We start from the raw sequence: 17,765 nt of genomic DNA, 5'->3' as shown, positions 1-17,765 counted from the left end.
GTGCAACCGGAGTCAACAAAGCAAACAATGTTAGGAACCATTAAGAAAGGGATAGATAATAAGACTGTAAATATCATAATGCCACTACAGAAATCCATGGTACACCCACACTTTAAATACTGTGTGCAGTTCAGGTAGCGCCATCTCAAAAAAGATGTATTGGAATTGGAAAAGGTAGAAAGAAGGGCAACAAAAATGAAACAGCTTCCCATATGAGGAGAGAGAAGAAAGGCTGGGACTGTTCACTTTGGAAAAAAGATGACTATGGGGGGGATATGATAGAGGTCTATAAAATCATGACTGGTGTGGAGAAAGTAAATAAGGAAATGTTATTTACTTCTCACATAACACAGAAACCAGGGATCACCCAATGAATTAACAGGCTGCAGGTTTGAAACAAACAGAAGGAAGTACTACTACATACAACGCACAGTCAACTTGTGGCACTCCTTGCCAGGGGACATTGTGAAGGCCAAAAGTACAACTAGATTTAAAAAAGAATTAGGTAAATTCATGGCGGATAGGTCCATCGGTAGTTATTAGCCAAGATGGTCAGGGATGCAACTCATGCTCTGGGTGTCCCTACCCACTGACTGCCAGAAGCTGGGAGTGGACAACAGGGGATGGATCACACTGATTGCCTTTTCTATTCATTCCCTCTGAAGCACCTGGTATTGGCTACTGTCAGAAGACCGAATACTAGGCTAAATATGGATTATTGGGCTGACCCAATATGGCCATTTTTATGTTCTAATCAAAAGAACACTTTTTAATATAAATGCCCACAGGTTCTAATCGGGATCAAGGCACAATTTTGTTGGGAAGTGTACGAACACAAATAAGAAGACAGTCCTCTCCTTGAGAGCTTACTAAATCAAAAGTTACCTGTGCTGCTATTTTACCTTATCTCCCCTCTCTTCACGCACACTTAGGGTATGTCCACACAGGAAATGCTACAGCAGCATAGCTGCTGGCACAGACACTCCCTACAACGGAAGAGGTTCTTCGTCGCTGTAGTAAATCCATCTCTCTGTGAGGTAAGTATCTAGGTCAATGGAAAAATTCTTCCGTTGACCTAACGGTGGTTACACTGGAGTGCAGGTTGGCTTAATTACATTGCATAGGCTGTGGAAATTTTTCACAGCCCTCAGTGACATAGTCAAGCCAACCTAACTTTATAGCATAGGTCCGCTTCAGGCTACACCAAGATAAAGGAAAAAAACCGCAGTAAGGATCCAAATCTACAACCTTTACTCGGGCAAACCTCCTATTCATGCCATTGGGAGTTTTATTTAAATACACTTATTAATTCTGTTAAATCAACTTGAGGCCCACTTACACAGACACATGCCTTTCAAACTCAGTTACTTATGTTTGGAAATTTAAGTACCTGGTGAAAATGAATGAATTTTCTGGGAACTGGTGGTTCACTATGTAGCTGTAGTTTTAACTTCCTCTAATTCTGATTCTTAAGCTGCTTAGGAAAAAAATAGGCCTTACAGTCCTCCCATTTGTGTGCTTGATACTAATTCCATACAATTTATAATAACTCCTGCTGGAAAAGAAGACTTGACAATAGTTGTTCAATAGCATGAAGATAAATATAGTTGTGGCTTCCAGGGAAGTAAAGTCAAACATTCCGTCAGGCATTTTAGTTCTGTTTTCATAGTTAGTTTTTCCACTGATTATCTGTAGGAAGTGGTGAGGCTGCCACTTATCAAATAATGCTTAAAATATTAAGTTTACACCCTTGCAAGTCAAATGCAGCATAAAGTAAAACAGAAAATGGAGTTAGCTTTTATTCACATGTACAGTAATAGTAATTTCACAGGTGCAGAAAAAGTAGTGTAAAGTAATGAGAGTAAAGATTGAGTTAAATAGTGAGTTCTGGAATAGAATAAATACTCCTGAAAATTCTTATTTTTATAGATGAAAACATTTTGGGCCCCTTCTTGCATAGCAGGAACAGGCCCTGAGCTAACTTTGCTCTTCCAGCAATAAATTATTGTGGGCCTCATCCTACAAAGTCTGATTTATGAGTAGCCTTTACTCATTCAAGAAGTCCCACCAAAGCCAAAGGGACAACTTATGTAAGCAAGAACTATTCATGTGAATAAGGGTTTGCAGGATCCAGTCTTCATTGTTTAAATGAAAAATGGACAAAAAACTGAATTGTCATCTGTTTACACCCTGTAAAATTAGGGGATCTTCAATGCTAGTGCCAGCCATCCTCCCTGGTTCTGGAATTGAATCTGAAAATTAACAAAAGATGTAGTATAAGTATTTATGCATCTGCAGAGTCAGGGGAGACATTTCTATGTAAATGTCATAGTCAACAAAATTTAGTAATCTGAACCTCAGTACACAGAACATTTTAAGACCGGACGAGGCTAGGAAGCTCATCCATGTCAGTTTTTGCATTAGCAGTTATGCACCATAAATTTGTCTATACAGCTATAACTTTTTGAATAAGTATTAATAGAATGAGCTTTCAGTCTTCTTACAGTTCTCGGACGCACCTTCAACTCGTACATATTGAATGTACTGGATTTATATATTGGAACATACTGTAAATTACAGTATATAGCAGGACCCCCATCATGATGTATCATGCTCAAAAGTATACCAGAACACTCACAGGACAACATGAAGAACAACATTTCTAACATGAAAAATAAAGGTCTGCTCTTCCATTGTTTAGCATATATGACTCATTAAGAGTTCTATTTATACAGAAAGGGAAAACAGATTCCAGAATGCTGAAATATTTGTTTTCTCAAGATGACTTATTTATTCTATTGGACTGATTTTGCTTCTTCATAGTAAGACTTACTGAAGAATTAATCAGACATCTGGTATCTTAAAACAATTGCTTTTTGTGGGCTCCTCAGCTGCGTTTTGCACATCAGCTTCTTCACAATACAAATAGGCTAAAGCTAAAGACTAAAGCTTCCTCTATGAAAACGTTAAGATATTCTTCTACAGTTATCATTCCTACATAAAGAGGTAGTAATGTCTAACAACTAATACCCCATCCTGTAATTGACTCCTGGTGTGGAGTCTCACTGAAATCAATGAGCTCTCCATAGGAGCTCTGGAGCAGAGTCAATTGCAAGACTGATGACTAAAGTTAGAGTTGTTTAAACTAACCAGCACAACACTGAATGTAAACACTTAGAGATAATACTTCACAGAAAGAGATGTAACTAAAATAGAAACTAGTTACTTATTGAGAAGCCCAGCTTCTGTACTGAGTGTTGCTGCTTTAGCACCCTCTTGTGACAGAAAGGAAACTAACTGTCACTGCCTCCCATTTTGACACCCCTACATGAGAAATAAATCTATATATAAAAATACAGCCTGTATACAATGCTTTTTATCTGTAGATAATGTAAGAGAATAAAACATTTCAATCTTCAGCAGGATTTTCAGGATTTACAATTAAGGGAAAGTATCAAATCTCAACAAACACATAAGTGAAATAAAACATGGCAGAGTGGCTTATCCAAGGAAAAAAATCATGGAACAACTGTCCCTTTCACTCCCTTGTGCATAAAACACTAAGGGGGAAAATGCACTGTATCTAGTCAGAATCAGTAGCAGGTGGGGAGAAAGGCTCAGATCCACAAGTGTTTAGGCCCCAACTTCCACTGATTTCAGTGAAAGTTAGGAGATTAAATACCTGTGTGGACCTGGCCAAAGTGGCTAGAAACAAACAGGAAAGTAAATACTGTGATATTACAATATAACATGGTACGATCAGTTATGGCCTGATCTAAAGATGACTGAAGTCAGGGGAAAAACTCCCACTGATCTCAGTGGGCTTTGGATCAGGCCCTTAAAGGAAATTGGGTGTTTAGGCCTAAAGGCGTAAATTAAACTTAAAGAAAGATGCCTGAACTAATGAGAACTTTCTACTGGAAATATTTTGATCAGAACATACAAGAAATGTCTTTGCATAAAAATATATATTCATGTGTATGCACCCCCAACCCTTTGAGAGTATGGGATAAATTTTGCTCCTACTTATTCCAGCGTAAACTTGAAGTAATTCAACTGATGCTAGTAGAACTATTCCAGATTTATAGTTGTGTGACAAAGTGGAATTGGGGCCTTTTCCTCAGAAGCAAAATTGGAAAAAGGTTGTGGGTGACATTTGGCACTGGGAGTTGGGATTTACTGATTCTCAATGCAAAATCAGTAACACCGGTAATGTTCAGCGTCAGCAAATCCTGACTTCTAAAACTACAGGAAAAATTGCACATAACTCTTTTCCTACTATCTACCAACCAGAATAACTCATCTGTCTCTTGTTAATGAGGTTCAAGCATTTGTAACATTCTTAAAATTTTCATAGGCAGTGAAAAAAACGTAACTCGTGTGTTTCAGTTGTCCTGGCTACTTGCAGCTATCACTGAAGACAATAGAAACCGCAGCATGCTCAGCAATACTTAAGAACATAAGAAAGGCCATAGTGGGTCAGACCAAAGGTCCATCCAGCTCAGTATCCGGTCTACTGACAGTGGCCAATGCCAGGTTCGCTCCCTCTGGGGCACCTAACAGGTAATGATCTAGTGATCTCTCTCCTGCCATCCATCTCCACCCACTGACAGACAGAGGCTAGGCACACCATTCCTTACCCATCCTGGCTAATAGCCATTAATGGACTTAACCTCCATGAATTTATCCAGTTCTCTTCTAAACCCCGTTATAGTCCTAGCCTTCACAACCTCTTCAGGCAAGGAGTTCCACAGATTGACTGTGCGCTGAGTGAAGAAGAACTTCCTTTTATTTGTTTTAAACCTACTACCCATTAATTTCATTTGGTGGCCCCTAGTTCTTATATTATGGCAACGAGTAAATAACTTTTCCTTATTCACTTTCGCCACACCACTCATGATTTTATAGACCTCTGTCATATCCCCCCTTGGTCTCCTCTTTTCCAAGCTGAAAAGTCCTAGCCTCTTTAATCTCCCCTCACATGGGACCCGTTCCAAACCCCTAATTATTTTAGTTGCCCTTTTCTGAACCTTTTCTAATGCCAGTATATCTTTTTTAAGATGAGGGGACCACATCTGTACGCAGTATTCAAGAAAGGGCGTATCATGGATTTATATAAGGGCAATAAGATATTCTCCCTCTCATTCGCTATCCCTTTTTTAATGATTCCAAACATCTCGTTTTCTTTTTTGACTGCCGCTGCACACTGCGTGGACATCTTCAGAGAACTATCCACGATGACTCCAAGAGCTTTCTCCTGATTAGTTGTCACTAAATTAGCCCCCATCATATTGTATGTATAGTTGGGGTTATTTTTTCCAATGTGCATTACTTTACATTTATCCACATTACATTTCATTTGCCATTTTGTTGCCCAATCACTTAGTTTTGTGAGATCTTTTTGGAGTTCTTTACAGTCTGCTTTGGTCTTAATTATCTTGAGGAGTTTAGTATCATCTGCAAACTTTGCCACCTCACTGTTTACCCCTTTCTCCAGATCATTTATGAATAAGTTGAATAGGACTGGTCCTAGGACTGACTCTTGGGGAATACCACTAGTTACCTCTCTCCATTCTGAAAATTTACCATTTATTCCTACCCTTTGTTCCCTGTCTTTTAACCAGGTCTCAGTCCATGAAAGGATCTTCCCTCTTATCCCATGACAACTTAATTTACATAAGAGCCTTTGGTGAGGGACCTTGTCAAAGGCTTTCTGGAAATCTAAGTGCACTATGTCCACTGGATCTCCCTTGTTCACATGTCTGTTGACCCCCTCAAAGAACTCTAATAGATTAGTAAGACATGATCTCCCTTTACAGGAACCATGTTGACTTTTGCGCAACAATTTATGTTCTTCTATGTTTCAGAGTAGCAGCCGTGTTAGTCTGTATTCGCAAAAAGAAAAGGAGTACTTGCAGCACCTTAGAGACTAACAAATTTATTTGAGCATAAGCTTTCGTGAGCTATAGCTTATGCTCAAATAAATTTGTTAGTCTCTAAGGTGCCACAAGTACTCCTTTTCGTTCTTCTATGTGTCTGACAATTTTATTCTTTACTATTGTTTCAACTAATTTGCCCGGAACTGACTTTAGACTTACCAGTCTGTAATTGCCAGGATCACCTCTAGAGCCCTTTTCAAATATTGGCGTTATATTAGCTATCTAATACTTAAAATAAGGCTGTATATTTAACTTCACTGTGTGCAATTTTAAAAATGTCTGTTTTCTAGATAACGTTCATTCCCATTTCAGATGAAAATTCTAACTATCAAGACATTTGATGGCAAAAACAAGATCTGTGAACAGTTTTCACATCTGCTTTTCACTGTGTTTGGTCTTGGTAAGTCAGAAATGTATGTTTTTCTCCTACCTAGATGTTACAAGGTAATGTGTACGAATACTTCATTTTTAAAAGAGATCCATTAGACACTTTCAGAAGTGAAGGATTCTTGCTTCATAAAATTAGCTATGGTATGTATGAGCAAAGATTTCTTTCATGTACATACAGCTACATCTAGTATTAATGTAGCACTTTGTAGCAGGATATATGCTGCGGCCCTGGATCTTAATATGATTAGCCAACAAGTTTTGAAAATATTAACATAGTTCTATCAAAAACAATCACCACAAGAAAAACTGGAAAAACAAATCTCAGCCTTTATGCATTCTTTGCGTAGAAGAGGTTATACACCAAGTGTATTTTATTTTGCATTCTGATGTGTTCCACTTTCATGTTCTTGATAACTTCATACATGCGTATAAATCAACTAGAGAAATAACTTAATATGGACTAGGCAAACTTTTGACTATAGAGATCTAGCTTGTGAATTCACTTTTACATGCAAAACACCTATGGATCTATGGCAATGACTGTTCCCAACTGTTAGCATCTTTGTTCTATAAAACCTCCATGTCAAGCTCAAAACAGGGCATGGGAGGTGGGGGGAATAGTGGTCAAGTTCTACTTGACAATACCAGATTATCTGGAATGGAGAATTCTCTCTAATAATTGTGCTAAACTACACCCTTTGAAGCATGAGAACGGATCAGAGCAGAGTCAGTGGTGGGCAGAAGGCACAGTGCTGGCGCTTCTTGTAGGACCTAAAAATTCCTGAGGGAAACCAAGCTGGAGATTAAGACATACACACCCTTTCGATTTCTTTCATTAGGTAGTTTGCTGAGGTTCCGTCCTGGAAACTGCAGTGAAGATCCTTTTGGAAACGTATCATGGATGTCTCCTTTACTACCATGTAAAAAATGAGCTATAATTCCATACAAGAGAGGGCTGTTAAGAGGAAAAAAAAAAAAAAAGTAGTGTACACAGAATGTAAAGTGCTGAGCATAAGAATCCCCCCTTCCCCCTTTTTTTTAATTTCAAAGAACATAAAGAGTCCAGGAACAGGAAAAGGCCATTTAGTCCTCAGTATTGGTTCCCAGAATGTAGACAGACAGATGTCTTCACTCTTCAGCATAACTATTTCCCAAACATTGGGTTTTTAACTCAAGGTTTATAATTCCTGTCTCAAAATTATTTAGCTTAAAACTGTCACAGCTAATGCTCTTTTTCCTTCTGTTTGTAAACAAATAAACCTAAAACACATTCCTCTAATTTTGTAAAAAGCAATCCTATTTGATCATCTTCCCTCATACAGAATGTCCTAAATCAGGGTAAGTAAAAAATTATCCTTTGATTCTTTATTCATATTTGTCAAAATTAGTAACTGTTTCTGTATTGGTAATCATTTCATTGGTTTATGAATGTCATGCCAAAGAGCACCACACAAATTCACATGGACATCTCAAAGCACAATTTTACAACTGACTTTGGAGTCAGTTGAAAGATGTATGGAAAATCACAGAGAACAGATCTCTAAAGAGTAGCGTCTGAGGCTTGCATTTTGTGGTCCTAATGCGCAGTCTGGAGACTTTCACAAACCAGGTAGAACAGTTCAGCATATGTATTTCAGATGCTAACTGTGTATAAGTTACTACATAAATTGGTAACATGCTTGTGCAAAGCAGAATTACACCCTTGGAGCAGGCCAGTTCCTCTGAAGAAAATTTGCACGTTCCCCAAGACTTAAGACTGTAAATAGCATTTACATGGGTCTTAAACAAATATTACAGCAGGCATAGAAAATGTGGCGCACATATTGAATACAGTGCACTGTGATTTCAAAGCTACTTACACTGATCTTCTATTTGGATCTTCCATTATATTCAGCTCATGGACAAGGAATTGCCTATCCAATGGTACTTCAGGTTGACCAGATTCTGAAAAGTAAAATATTTTAAACATTTTCCCAAAGTTCTTAAATAACTAAACTAAAAGTTTGCTAATCTTTGTTTTGTTTTTTTTTTTGTTTAAAAAAAAAAACACAAAAAAACCCCCTCTAGTCTTTGGAACAACATCAGAGTGCACGTTACCTTTAACATATATTCCCACTGTTTAGATATTTTCTATTCCCATGATGGTTCTGAGTCCAATACTACATGGGATTCCTATAATAAATGAAGAACTTTATAGTAGAGGATAATTATTAAAGAAAAGTTTTATATAAAAGAAAAACCACTACGGAAGTCATTTTTAAATAAATAATACTTGGTAAGTTATTTTTCCCCACAGGGATACTGTTATAAATATCAAGCTGATACCGCACATAATGGAATCCACAAACTCCTTCCTCTCTCTCCCCATCAAAAGACCTGTGGACATATCTGTACATTTAAAATATCCTTTTAAGAGAAAGTTGACTGAAGGACAATGTCACAATGTGTACAAATATTATATTAGCTCCTTACTCGAACATCTTTCATATTGCTTCACTCAACTATTTTCAATCTAATGATTGCATCTTTCCAGTTTAAATATTATTGCTAAGCACAATTAGAGCATGTTACATGTCTTTTTCATACTACATTTCAAACAGGCAACAGCAGCAATAATACCAATTTCAAATATGTATAAATATGTAGGACAGTTTTATTTTATGAACAGTGCAATTAAATAATATAACTATCATTCTAATATTTGAAATATAATCAATAGCATTAAAGCATAGGTGTAGTTGTTCAAACACCGGATTACTCCTTTTTACCCTCAATCCTACGTTTTACTGAGTATCCGCTAACCAAGTCTTGGGTGCAATTAGATAGTGTATTCATAGTACTCCAAGACATAAGACCGTCCTCCACCTCATTTGGAGTGCTAATATAGTTTGGAATCATTTGTTGACACCTGAATTTTCATCCTTCATTTATATTTCCACTTAGCACTTGACTTGATGGGAAATGGAAATATAAATGGGACTGTATGTTTTAAAATACTCATTCTCATTTAAAAAAAAAACAAGAGTACTTGTGGCACCTTAGAGACTAACAAATTTATTGGAGCATAAGCTTTTGTGGGCTACAGCCCACTTCATCACATGCGTAGAATGGAACGTATAGTAAGAATTTTATATATATATATACACACACACACACCCCCATACAGTTTGTATGGCAACTTCCACCTTCTCTGTAAGATGCTAATTAATTAAGATGAGCTATTATCAGCGGAGAAAAAAACTTTTGTAGTGATAATCAAGATGGCCCATTTAGACAGTTGACAAGAAGGTGTGAGGATACTTAATATGGGGAAATAGATTCAATATGTGTAATGACCCAGCCACTCCCAGTCTGGAGGAATTCCACCATGATTTCAACAATTTCCATCCCACCATCAACCTCAGCCTGGACCAGTCCACACAAGAGATCCACTTCCTGGACACGACTATGCTAATAAGCGATGGTCACATAAACACCACCCTATACTGGAAACCTACTGACCGCTATACTGACCTACATGCCTCCAGCTTCCATCCAGGACACACCACACGATCCATTGTCTACAGCCAAGCTCTAAGATACAACCGCATTTGCTCCAATCCCTCAGAGATAAACACCTACAAGATCTCTGTCAAGCATTCTTAAAACTATAATACCCACCTGCTGAAGTGAAGAAACAGATTGACAGAGCCAGAAGAGTACCCAGAAGTCACCTACTACAGGACAGGCCTAACAAAGAAAATAACGGAACACCACTAGCTGTCACCTTAAGCCCCCAACTAAAACCTCTCCAGCGCATCATCAAAGATCTACAACCTATCCTGAAAAATGATCCCTCACTCTCACAGATCTTGGGAGACAGACCAGTCCCCGCTTACAGACAGCCCCCCAACCTGAAGCAAATACTCTCAAGCAACCACACAACAAAAACATTAACCCAGGAATCTATCCTTGCAACAAAGCCCAATGCCAACTCTGCCCACATATCTATTCAGGGGACACCATCATAGGACCTAATCACATTAGTCACATCATCAGGGGCTCGTTCATCTACACATCTACCAATGTGATATATGCCATCATGTGCCAGAATGCCCCTCTGCCATGTACATTGGCCAACCAGACAGTCTCTACGCAAAAGAATAAATGGACACAAATCTGACATCCGGAATCATAACATTCAAAAACCGGTAGAACACTTCAACCTCTCTGGTCACTCAGTAAAAGACTTAAGGGTGGCAATTTTGCAACAGAAAAGCTTCAAAAACAGACTCCAACGAGAAATTGCTGAGCTTGAACTAATATGCAAACTAGATACCATTAACTTGGGTTTGAATAGAGACTGGGAGTGGCTGGGTCATTACACATATTGAATCTATTTCCCCATGTTCAGTATACTCACACCTTCTTGTCAACAGTCTAAATGGGCAATCTTGATTATCACTACAAAAGTTTTTCTCCTGCTGATAATAGCTCATCTTAACTAATTAGCCTCTCACAGTTTGTACGGCAACTTCCGTGTGTGTGTGTGTGTGTGTGTGTGCGTGTGTGTGTCCCTCTCTCCTTACTATATGTTTCATTCTATGCAACCGATGAAGTGGGCTGTAGCCCCCGAAAGCTTATGCTCTAATGAATTTGTTAGTCTCTAAGGTGCCACAAGTACTCCTGTTCTTTTTGTGGACACAGACTAACATGGCTGCTACTCTGATTCCCATTTCAGAAAATATTTGGACATTTCAGTGGTGGCAGTTTGCATTCCATATACTATATGTGCGTCACATGGGATTGGGCTTAATTGGCAAGAATGTTTCTCCACCTGCTATTGCAGACTGTTAATTTTTGCCTTAAAAAGCCATCATCTCCTGTGCATCAGTTGCTACTTCAAAGGATTTACCTTATGGTAAGGAGCCTGGGAAATAGACACTTCTCAGAGACTAATGCCATTATTTAGCCTGATGTCTGAGGGAAAAGAGAGACGCCTACACTTTATTTATCTTCACTAACCTTCACAAGACAAGCTGAGGGGAAGGAAGGGAACGGGGGGGGAGGGGGGTGAGAAAGGGAAAGGGTACACACATAACCCTGAAGATTTTCTGACTTATGTCATTATGTAATACGATCAGATTTATTGAGCTAATCCACCTATTATACATTAAAATAGAGATTGTAAATAAAGCAGTTGAAGTCAGTAAGCCAACCTGATACCTGCTGTTAGAACAGATGCAGTGTATTTATATTTATTGTATTCCAAGTATTCACGAATTAGCTCATTGATTAGAAGATTTTCATGAGACAGTGGTGGCCGTGGTTCACTTTGGTCATCCAACGCATTAAAAACTTCAGCTCTGATTCTTGCTTTTATTTGTCCCAGTGCACCTCTCTTTTCCAACGTGTCCTTTAGTACTATTAAATACATAAAGAATTTCTATTACTGCATATAGTCATAAACTTATTATTCAATACTAACCCCCAGAATCAGTCATTTTATGTAACTTAATCATTAAAAAAAAGTCAGTTGTCCAAACTATTTGGAATGGCGGTTAAGGATTATTAATTATGAAGAGAAATGCATGGGATCTGAAGCATGGACAAGGCGGCTGGCTTTTTAAGCACTGATTAGAGACCATCTCCGAGCAAAGCTAGATAACATGAAATTAAAAACAATATCAGCCACTGGGAGCTCAAGTATATGAGAGTCCAGCGAAGGGCAACAAAAATGATTAGGGGACTGGAACACACGAGTTATGAGGAGAGGCTGAGGGAACTAGGATTGTTTAGTCTACAGAAGAGAAGAATGAGGGGGGATTTGATAGCTGCTTTTATCCACCTGAAAGGTGGATCCAAAGAGGATGGATCTAGACTATTCTCAGTGATAGCAGATGACAGGACAAGGAGTAATGGTCTCAAGTTGCAGTGGGGGAGGTTTTGGTTGGATATTAGGAAAAACTTTTTCACTAGGAGGGGGTGAAACACTGGAATGCGTTACCTAGGGTGGTTGTGGAATCCCCTTCCTTAGACGTTTTTAAGGTCAGGCTTGACAAAGCCCTGGCTGGGATGATTTAGTTGGGATTGGTCCTGCTCTGGGCAGGGGGTTGGACTAGATGGCCTCCAGAGGTCCCTTCCAACTCTGTTCTATGATTCTATGAAGGTTCCCATGTTGCTAAAACCAGTAAGAAATTATTTCAAAATTCCTAGTATAGGAAAGACCAGAGTATACTCGCATTGTATCTGATTTGGGTATTACCTATTGGCTGGTCAGCAATACATACTATGTATTGTGCTGCCAACCAAGTGTTCAAAAATCATGAGTCAGGGCCCAAAACTAATCATGACGTTGGTAAACAATAATGAATTTTGAGAAATATTTTAATGAGTTCTATTTATTTGCCTTCTGGGGTCACTAGAATCTGTGTTTCCAAACCGTTCTCTGCAACCATGAAGTCTAGATACTACTTTTTCAGCTATTTAAATCAATTTTAATAAACTTTTTGTACTTCCTTTATTTTTCTAAAGAAAGGTGCACTCACTGGTTCATATAAAAATTAAAATGTTGATTTACAACTAAATAGTCTATACACTAGATTTGCTACATCTTTTTGTCACTTAGGAAGATACACTATAATACATTTATGCAATTATAGCTTACAATTTTCAGATTCTTAATTGTACATTTATAGAATGTTAGAAAATGGTGAATATCTTGCTCATTTACTAGATAACTTTTTGCTCAAGCTGCATTAGATTGGAAACTAGAGTTACACAACAGCATGTAAAATTTATTTTTTTATTAAAACCTTAAATGTTTTTGGGTATGTTCTCATCAAAACATGTTTCACATTTTACAACTCAATCATTATTAAAGAAACAGGTATTAACTGTAGTCAGTGACTTAAACTGATTTTGGGTCAGCTTTGGGCAAATTTTCCAATATGCCTAAGTGAAAGCGACTGGAGCTTAAAGTCCTAGTTGCCTAAGTCTCCTGAAAATGAGACCGTTTAAGTTACTTAGGCTGTCCTTCAAACTTAAGACTGTTAGATCTCACCCCTCCCTCCTCATCTCTATTCACAGACTGTAAAAGACAAGTTTTCCTGCTTTTTTTCAACTCCCAATCAATTTTTCAACCTCGAATTAGTCCAGATGAAGAAAATATATTTTCTGTGCCTGCAATAGAGACTTCTGTGGTCAAAAGCTGGTTTAATACTTCAATAAGCTCTGTTTCAGGTGATTAGCTATGATTTCCACCAGTTCAGTAGCATGGCTGTCTTTAAAACAGCAGCAAACAGCCCTGAAATGTATTATGGTTAGAATGATTGGGTGATTATTATATCCCCATGTCATAGCTACATATTCTTTTTCAGCAATTAAGCATCTACCCTCATACTCTGGGTTGAGAATATTGGCAAAGAAATGAGGTAGCATAGGTGCTTGATCCATCTGCTACTTTATGGCCTGCAATTTAACTTTGTTGTTGGCATTTCTTCAATGTCTGAATTCTTTCCAAATTTCTTCATCATCAGCAATACAGTAGCAATCTTTCTGCTGCAATTTGTCCAAGGTTATGAAAATAGATTTCAGTACACTCAGCATATCTTCTACATTCCTCTTTAGTCCGATGTTGACTACTTTAGGTGTAATAGTTCCATCTATTTTTGCCATTATTTTCTTCATAAAATGTCATCAGAATAGGCCAGTACTTAATAAATAGCTCAAAACAGTCACCCACTGAATTCCATCTTACATCTTAGGGGAGAATTAGCTTGGATCCTCCTGATCTTTTCAGTGAAGCAAATGAGCTTTTCACCCATGTTACACAGTTTACAGGCTCCCTTCTTTATCTTCTAGATTTCTTCTCATCTTTACTACATCTGCATCACTGTCTGTGACCAAGTTATGTACTTCACACTTGAATTTTTGCTGTTTTGTTACCGCTTTTACTGCTGCTACTTTTGAGTATTCTGCTATATGAGCATTTCCTGATGTATTGACTGTTTCTGTAAGATAGACATCACCATCTTCTGTTGCCACACAAACACATATTACTGCATATTGTGTATATTGCTCCACTCATCAAGACTTAGATTAACAAATTTCCTATCAATGCTTTTTGCACACTGTTCAATTTCCTTCTGATACACTGTATGCAGCAACCTTCCAGCAATGTCTGCTCCGCCTGGTGGCATGTAGCCTGGTCATGTCGATGAAATGGTCGGTCTGAACAAGATGGAAGGGCTAATTTGTTGCATAAATGAACTGAGCAATCTTTTCATCTATGGAGTCTTTTATTTGCTGGCCCTGATTTATGAATTTATTCATGGCTTTACTGGAAGAGGAGTCTTTTTGTCGATACAGGTATTTACTGCCTGTATGTTTAGTTACAGCACTACTAGAGGTGCCAGCAGATGACTCTGAAGTTGTAGACATTGCAGATGATGGACCTTCATAACCCCTTATATCTAAAGTGGACCCTGAAACAAAACGGTAAAAAAAGTCACTCACTCACTATTACTCAGTGCACTGCTTAAAAAAAGATTGTAAATGAAAGTCTTCCTATTGCAGCTGTTTGTACAACTGTTTATAAAACTAGGTTTAGAATAAATCATATTTAAAGGAAAATGATTAAATCAAATACTCTAAATCTATTTAAACCCTTATCTGTAACATATCAAACAGCTTGAAATTTTTTCAAATTCACAAATGCCTAAGGAAATCTTCACATAGGATGTTTGATTATACTGAATGATAAACCATTTCAGAAGTCCAGTGTGACAGGGGAATATAAACACTGCACTAAAAATGAAGGCATTAAAGAGCTACTCTGATGACCCTGCTCAGGAACACCTGCAGATAATGCTCCAGATGGAGAAGCTTAAAAGGAAGCCAGGCAACTCAGAAAGGGGCCTGACAAGACAGGGAAAGGAAGCTGCCCTGGAAACTCGTGAGAAGGGATGGCATAGCAGCCTTTTCTTGGTAACGGGGAGCCTACTGAAGGTGCACCTAGTACCTTTTTTTTTCTATTACCTTTTTGGTACAGACTCGAAAACGTGATCAATAGAGAGGAGGTAGGAAGTGGCCCCGGGAGGGCAGCTGTAAGACACTCCTGGGTGCCAGACCTCATAGGGCACTGGACCGGCATCTAGTGTGGTGGGAGGGCCTGGGGTTCGTAAAACATTTCCCTTCTGTATTAAGGGCCTGACACCCCCCGACCCTAGCTGATGCTTCCAATAAGTACTAACCATCACATCCAGCAGTAAACAAACATACCAATTATGAATTTCAAAATATTTGTTTTCAAAATAAGTAAGCTAAAACACAAACTTATGACAATCTAAGTTATTTATTAGCACAGTAAGACATGGTAGGCAGCCCATATAAACAGTGCAAAAATAAGTTTACTAACCAGTTGATCCAGATTGTTCAGAAATGTCCACACCTTCAAAGTCACTGCCTTCTGAGTAACATTTTTCATAAGGTTTCATGTTGACAACCAGACCTTGCATCGTTGTTGCATTATTTACATTTGGCAGGTGTTCATTTTTAGCCAGAGGTACAGAAATTTATTGAAAATATTCCCAATTAGTGTATTTTTATGACTTGCAGCCATGGCAACTTTTTTCCTCCAGTTCCCAGGTGTTGAAATCCACCCTAGAGGTTGCATTCTGAAGAATGTTGTCCCTTCTTCAGTGTCCTGCTTTGACGCCAATGCTGCTCCTTTTTGGTTAAACACTCTGCTCCTCTTCCCTTGTCACATAACTCCCCCACCGCCCACCCCCAGAAAACAAAAGAACTAACAATCCAAGACTTTTGCTTATATGACCCATATGTCTTTTGCACTGAAATATTTTATTTGTTTAGAGACAAAAGGGAGGCCCTTAAACAAACCCGTTATTTTCTCATCTGTGTACAGATGCAAAGAGACAGAGCAAGGCCATTTACGTGAAGTGCCCAAAACTGTCCAGAAGTAAGGGCTGGTAATTACTGGGCAGATCAATTGGGTTTTTTTTTCTCCCCTCCTTCCATGAAATGAGTAAGTTTCTGTGGTGGGAGGAGTCTTAAATATTCGTAATTTAAGAACTGAGCCAATCATAACATAGGTGCAGAAAAAATCTAAAATAGGATTCAGAGTAGCAGCCGTGTTAGTCTATATTTGCAAAAAAAAAAAAGGAGTACTTGTGGCACCTTAGAGACTAACAAATTTATTTGAGCATAAGCTTTTGTGAGCTACAGCTCAGGAGTATGAGGCAACCCAGGCAAGCTCAGTGGATGATCCTAATAAAATAATAATGGTGTCTCCTGGAGTCAAAGGCTAGGTCCCAATGCCTGTGATGACTTTGCCAGTCTCTTGCACCCAGTAGTATAGCCCCTGGGGCCCCACCCGATCAAGCCCTTAATACAGTACATGACCTATTGTGCCATGTTTACAAAGCTTAACTTCAAACGTTAAGATGATTTTTCTCAATGTTCTTTATATTTAGTTGGTGGTGAGCAAGGGGGTTGGACTAGATGACCTCCTGAGGTCTCTTACCCCCCTAATCGTCTATGATTCTATATAGAAAAAAGCAGCTTTTAACTCAAAGATTTTGATGGGGGGGAAGGGAGAACTAGATCCATGCCCTTGTTTGTTTCTATATGTATAAAGGAAACATGTGAGGAGCTTTTATCCTATTTTTTTCTCTCCATTATAAATGCAGGCTTGATTGCCCTCTTTTTCCTGCCCAACGCTGGCGTTGGCCTCACTGCTAAGAGAAGGTGTGTTTATAACAAGGGGTAACTACTCTGTGCAAGACAGAGCGGAGAGAAGACAAGCTACGGGTAGGGGGCGCAGCAGTGCCTTCATCGCCTAGCTTACCCCTGGGGCCTTGTCTACTCTAGGGCTAGGTCGGCCCTTGGGGCTGAGGAAAGCCGATTCAAGCACAGGCGCTGCCCACAGAGCTCCTCCAGCGGCTGTGGACGGCGGGCTGTGTCCACACGTGTAGCGCCGCCCCACCCCGCCGGGAGAGAGCGCCGCGCTACCGGGGGCAGGGCCTCTAGCCCCACTGTCTGTCAGGGCGAAGCCCCAGTGGGCCAGGCTGGGAGCGAATCTCCGCTTACGAAACCGGGGCCACCCGGCGCTAGCTGAGGAGGCGCCGCTCGACCTCCCTGGGACCTGGCTCCAAGGATTTCCCCAGCAACGCCAGCCAGGCGCACACGCTGCCCCCAGCGGCTCCTACTGCCAGCCTCTCGCCAGAGGCCACCCCGGTGCGGGCAGGGGCTCCCGCGCAGCGCGGGCGCTCCGGGAACAGCTGCTCCCTGCAGGCAGCCATTACCTGCTTTCAAATCGGCAATAGTCGCCATCTTCCAACGGCCACTACTCCGCTGAGGGGCGAGGACTAGGAGGAGAGTGAAAGGCCCCGGCTGAAAACGTCACGGTTAGGGCAACGGGCGCGCTGCGCATGCCTA

The 17,765-nt window shown here is 39.5% G+C and overlaps 1 protein-coding gene across 1 annotated transcript; it reads right to left on the bottom strand.

Moving 5' to 3' along the window:
- Positions 1 to 1,404: 1,404 nt before the first annotated feature.
- On the bottom strand, positions 1,405 to 17,765 carry CEP20 (centrosomal protein 20). Its single transcript, XM_074964615.1, has 5 exons — positions 17,633 to 17,765; positions 11,535 to 11,732; positions 8,189 to 8,273; positions 7,148 to 7,284; positions 1,405 to 2,252 (listed from the first exon to the last, which is right to left on the bottom strand). Exons 1-5 carry the CDS (start codon positions 17,658 to 17,660, stop codon positions 2,176 to 2,178), a joined length of 525 nt encoding a protein of 174 aa, XP_074820716.1. The 5' UTR covers positions 17,661 to 17,765; the 3' UTR covers positions 1,405 to 2,175.

This window comes from Natator depressus, chromosome 10 (assembly GCF_965152275.1).
Source record: "Natator depressus isolate rNatDep1 chromosome 10, rNatDep2.hap1, whole genome shotgun sequence".
Classification (NCBI taxonomy): Eukaryota; Metazoa; Chordata; order Testudines; family Cheloniidae; genus Natator; species Natator depressus.
This window is presented reverse-complemented; position numbering and strand designations above follow the sequence as displayed.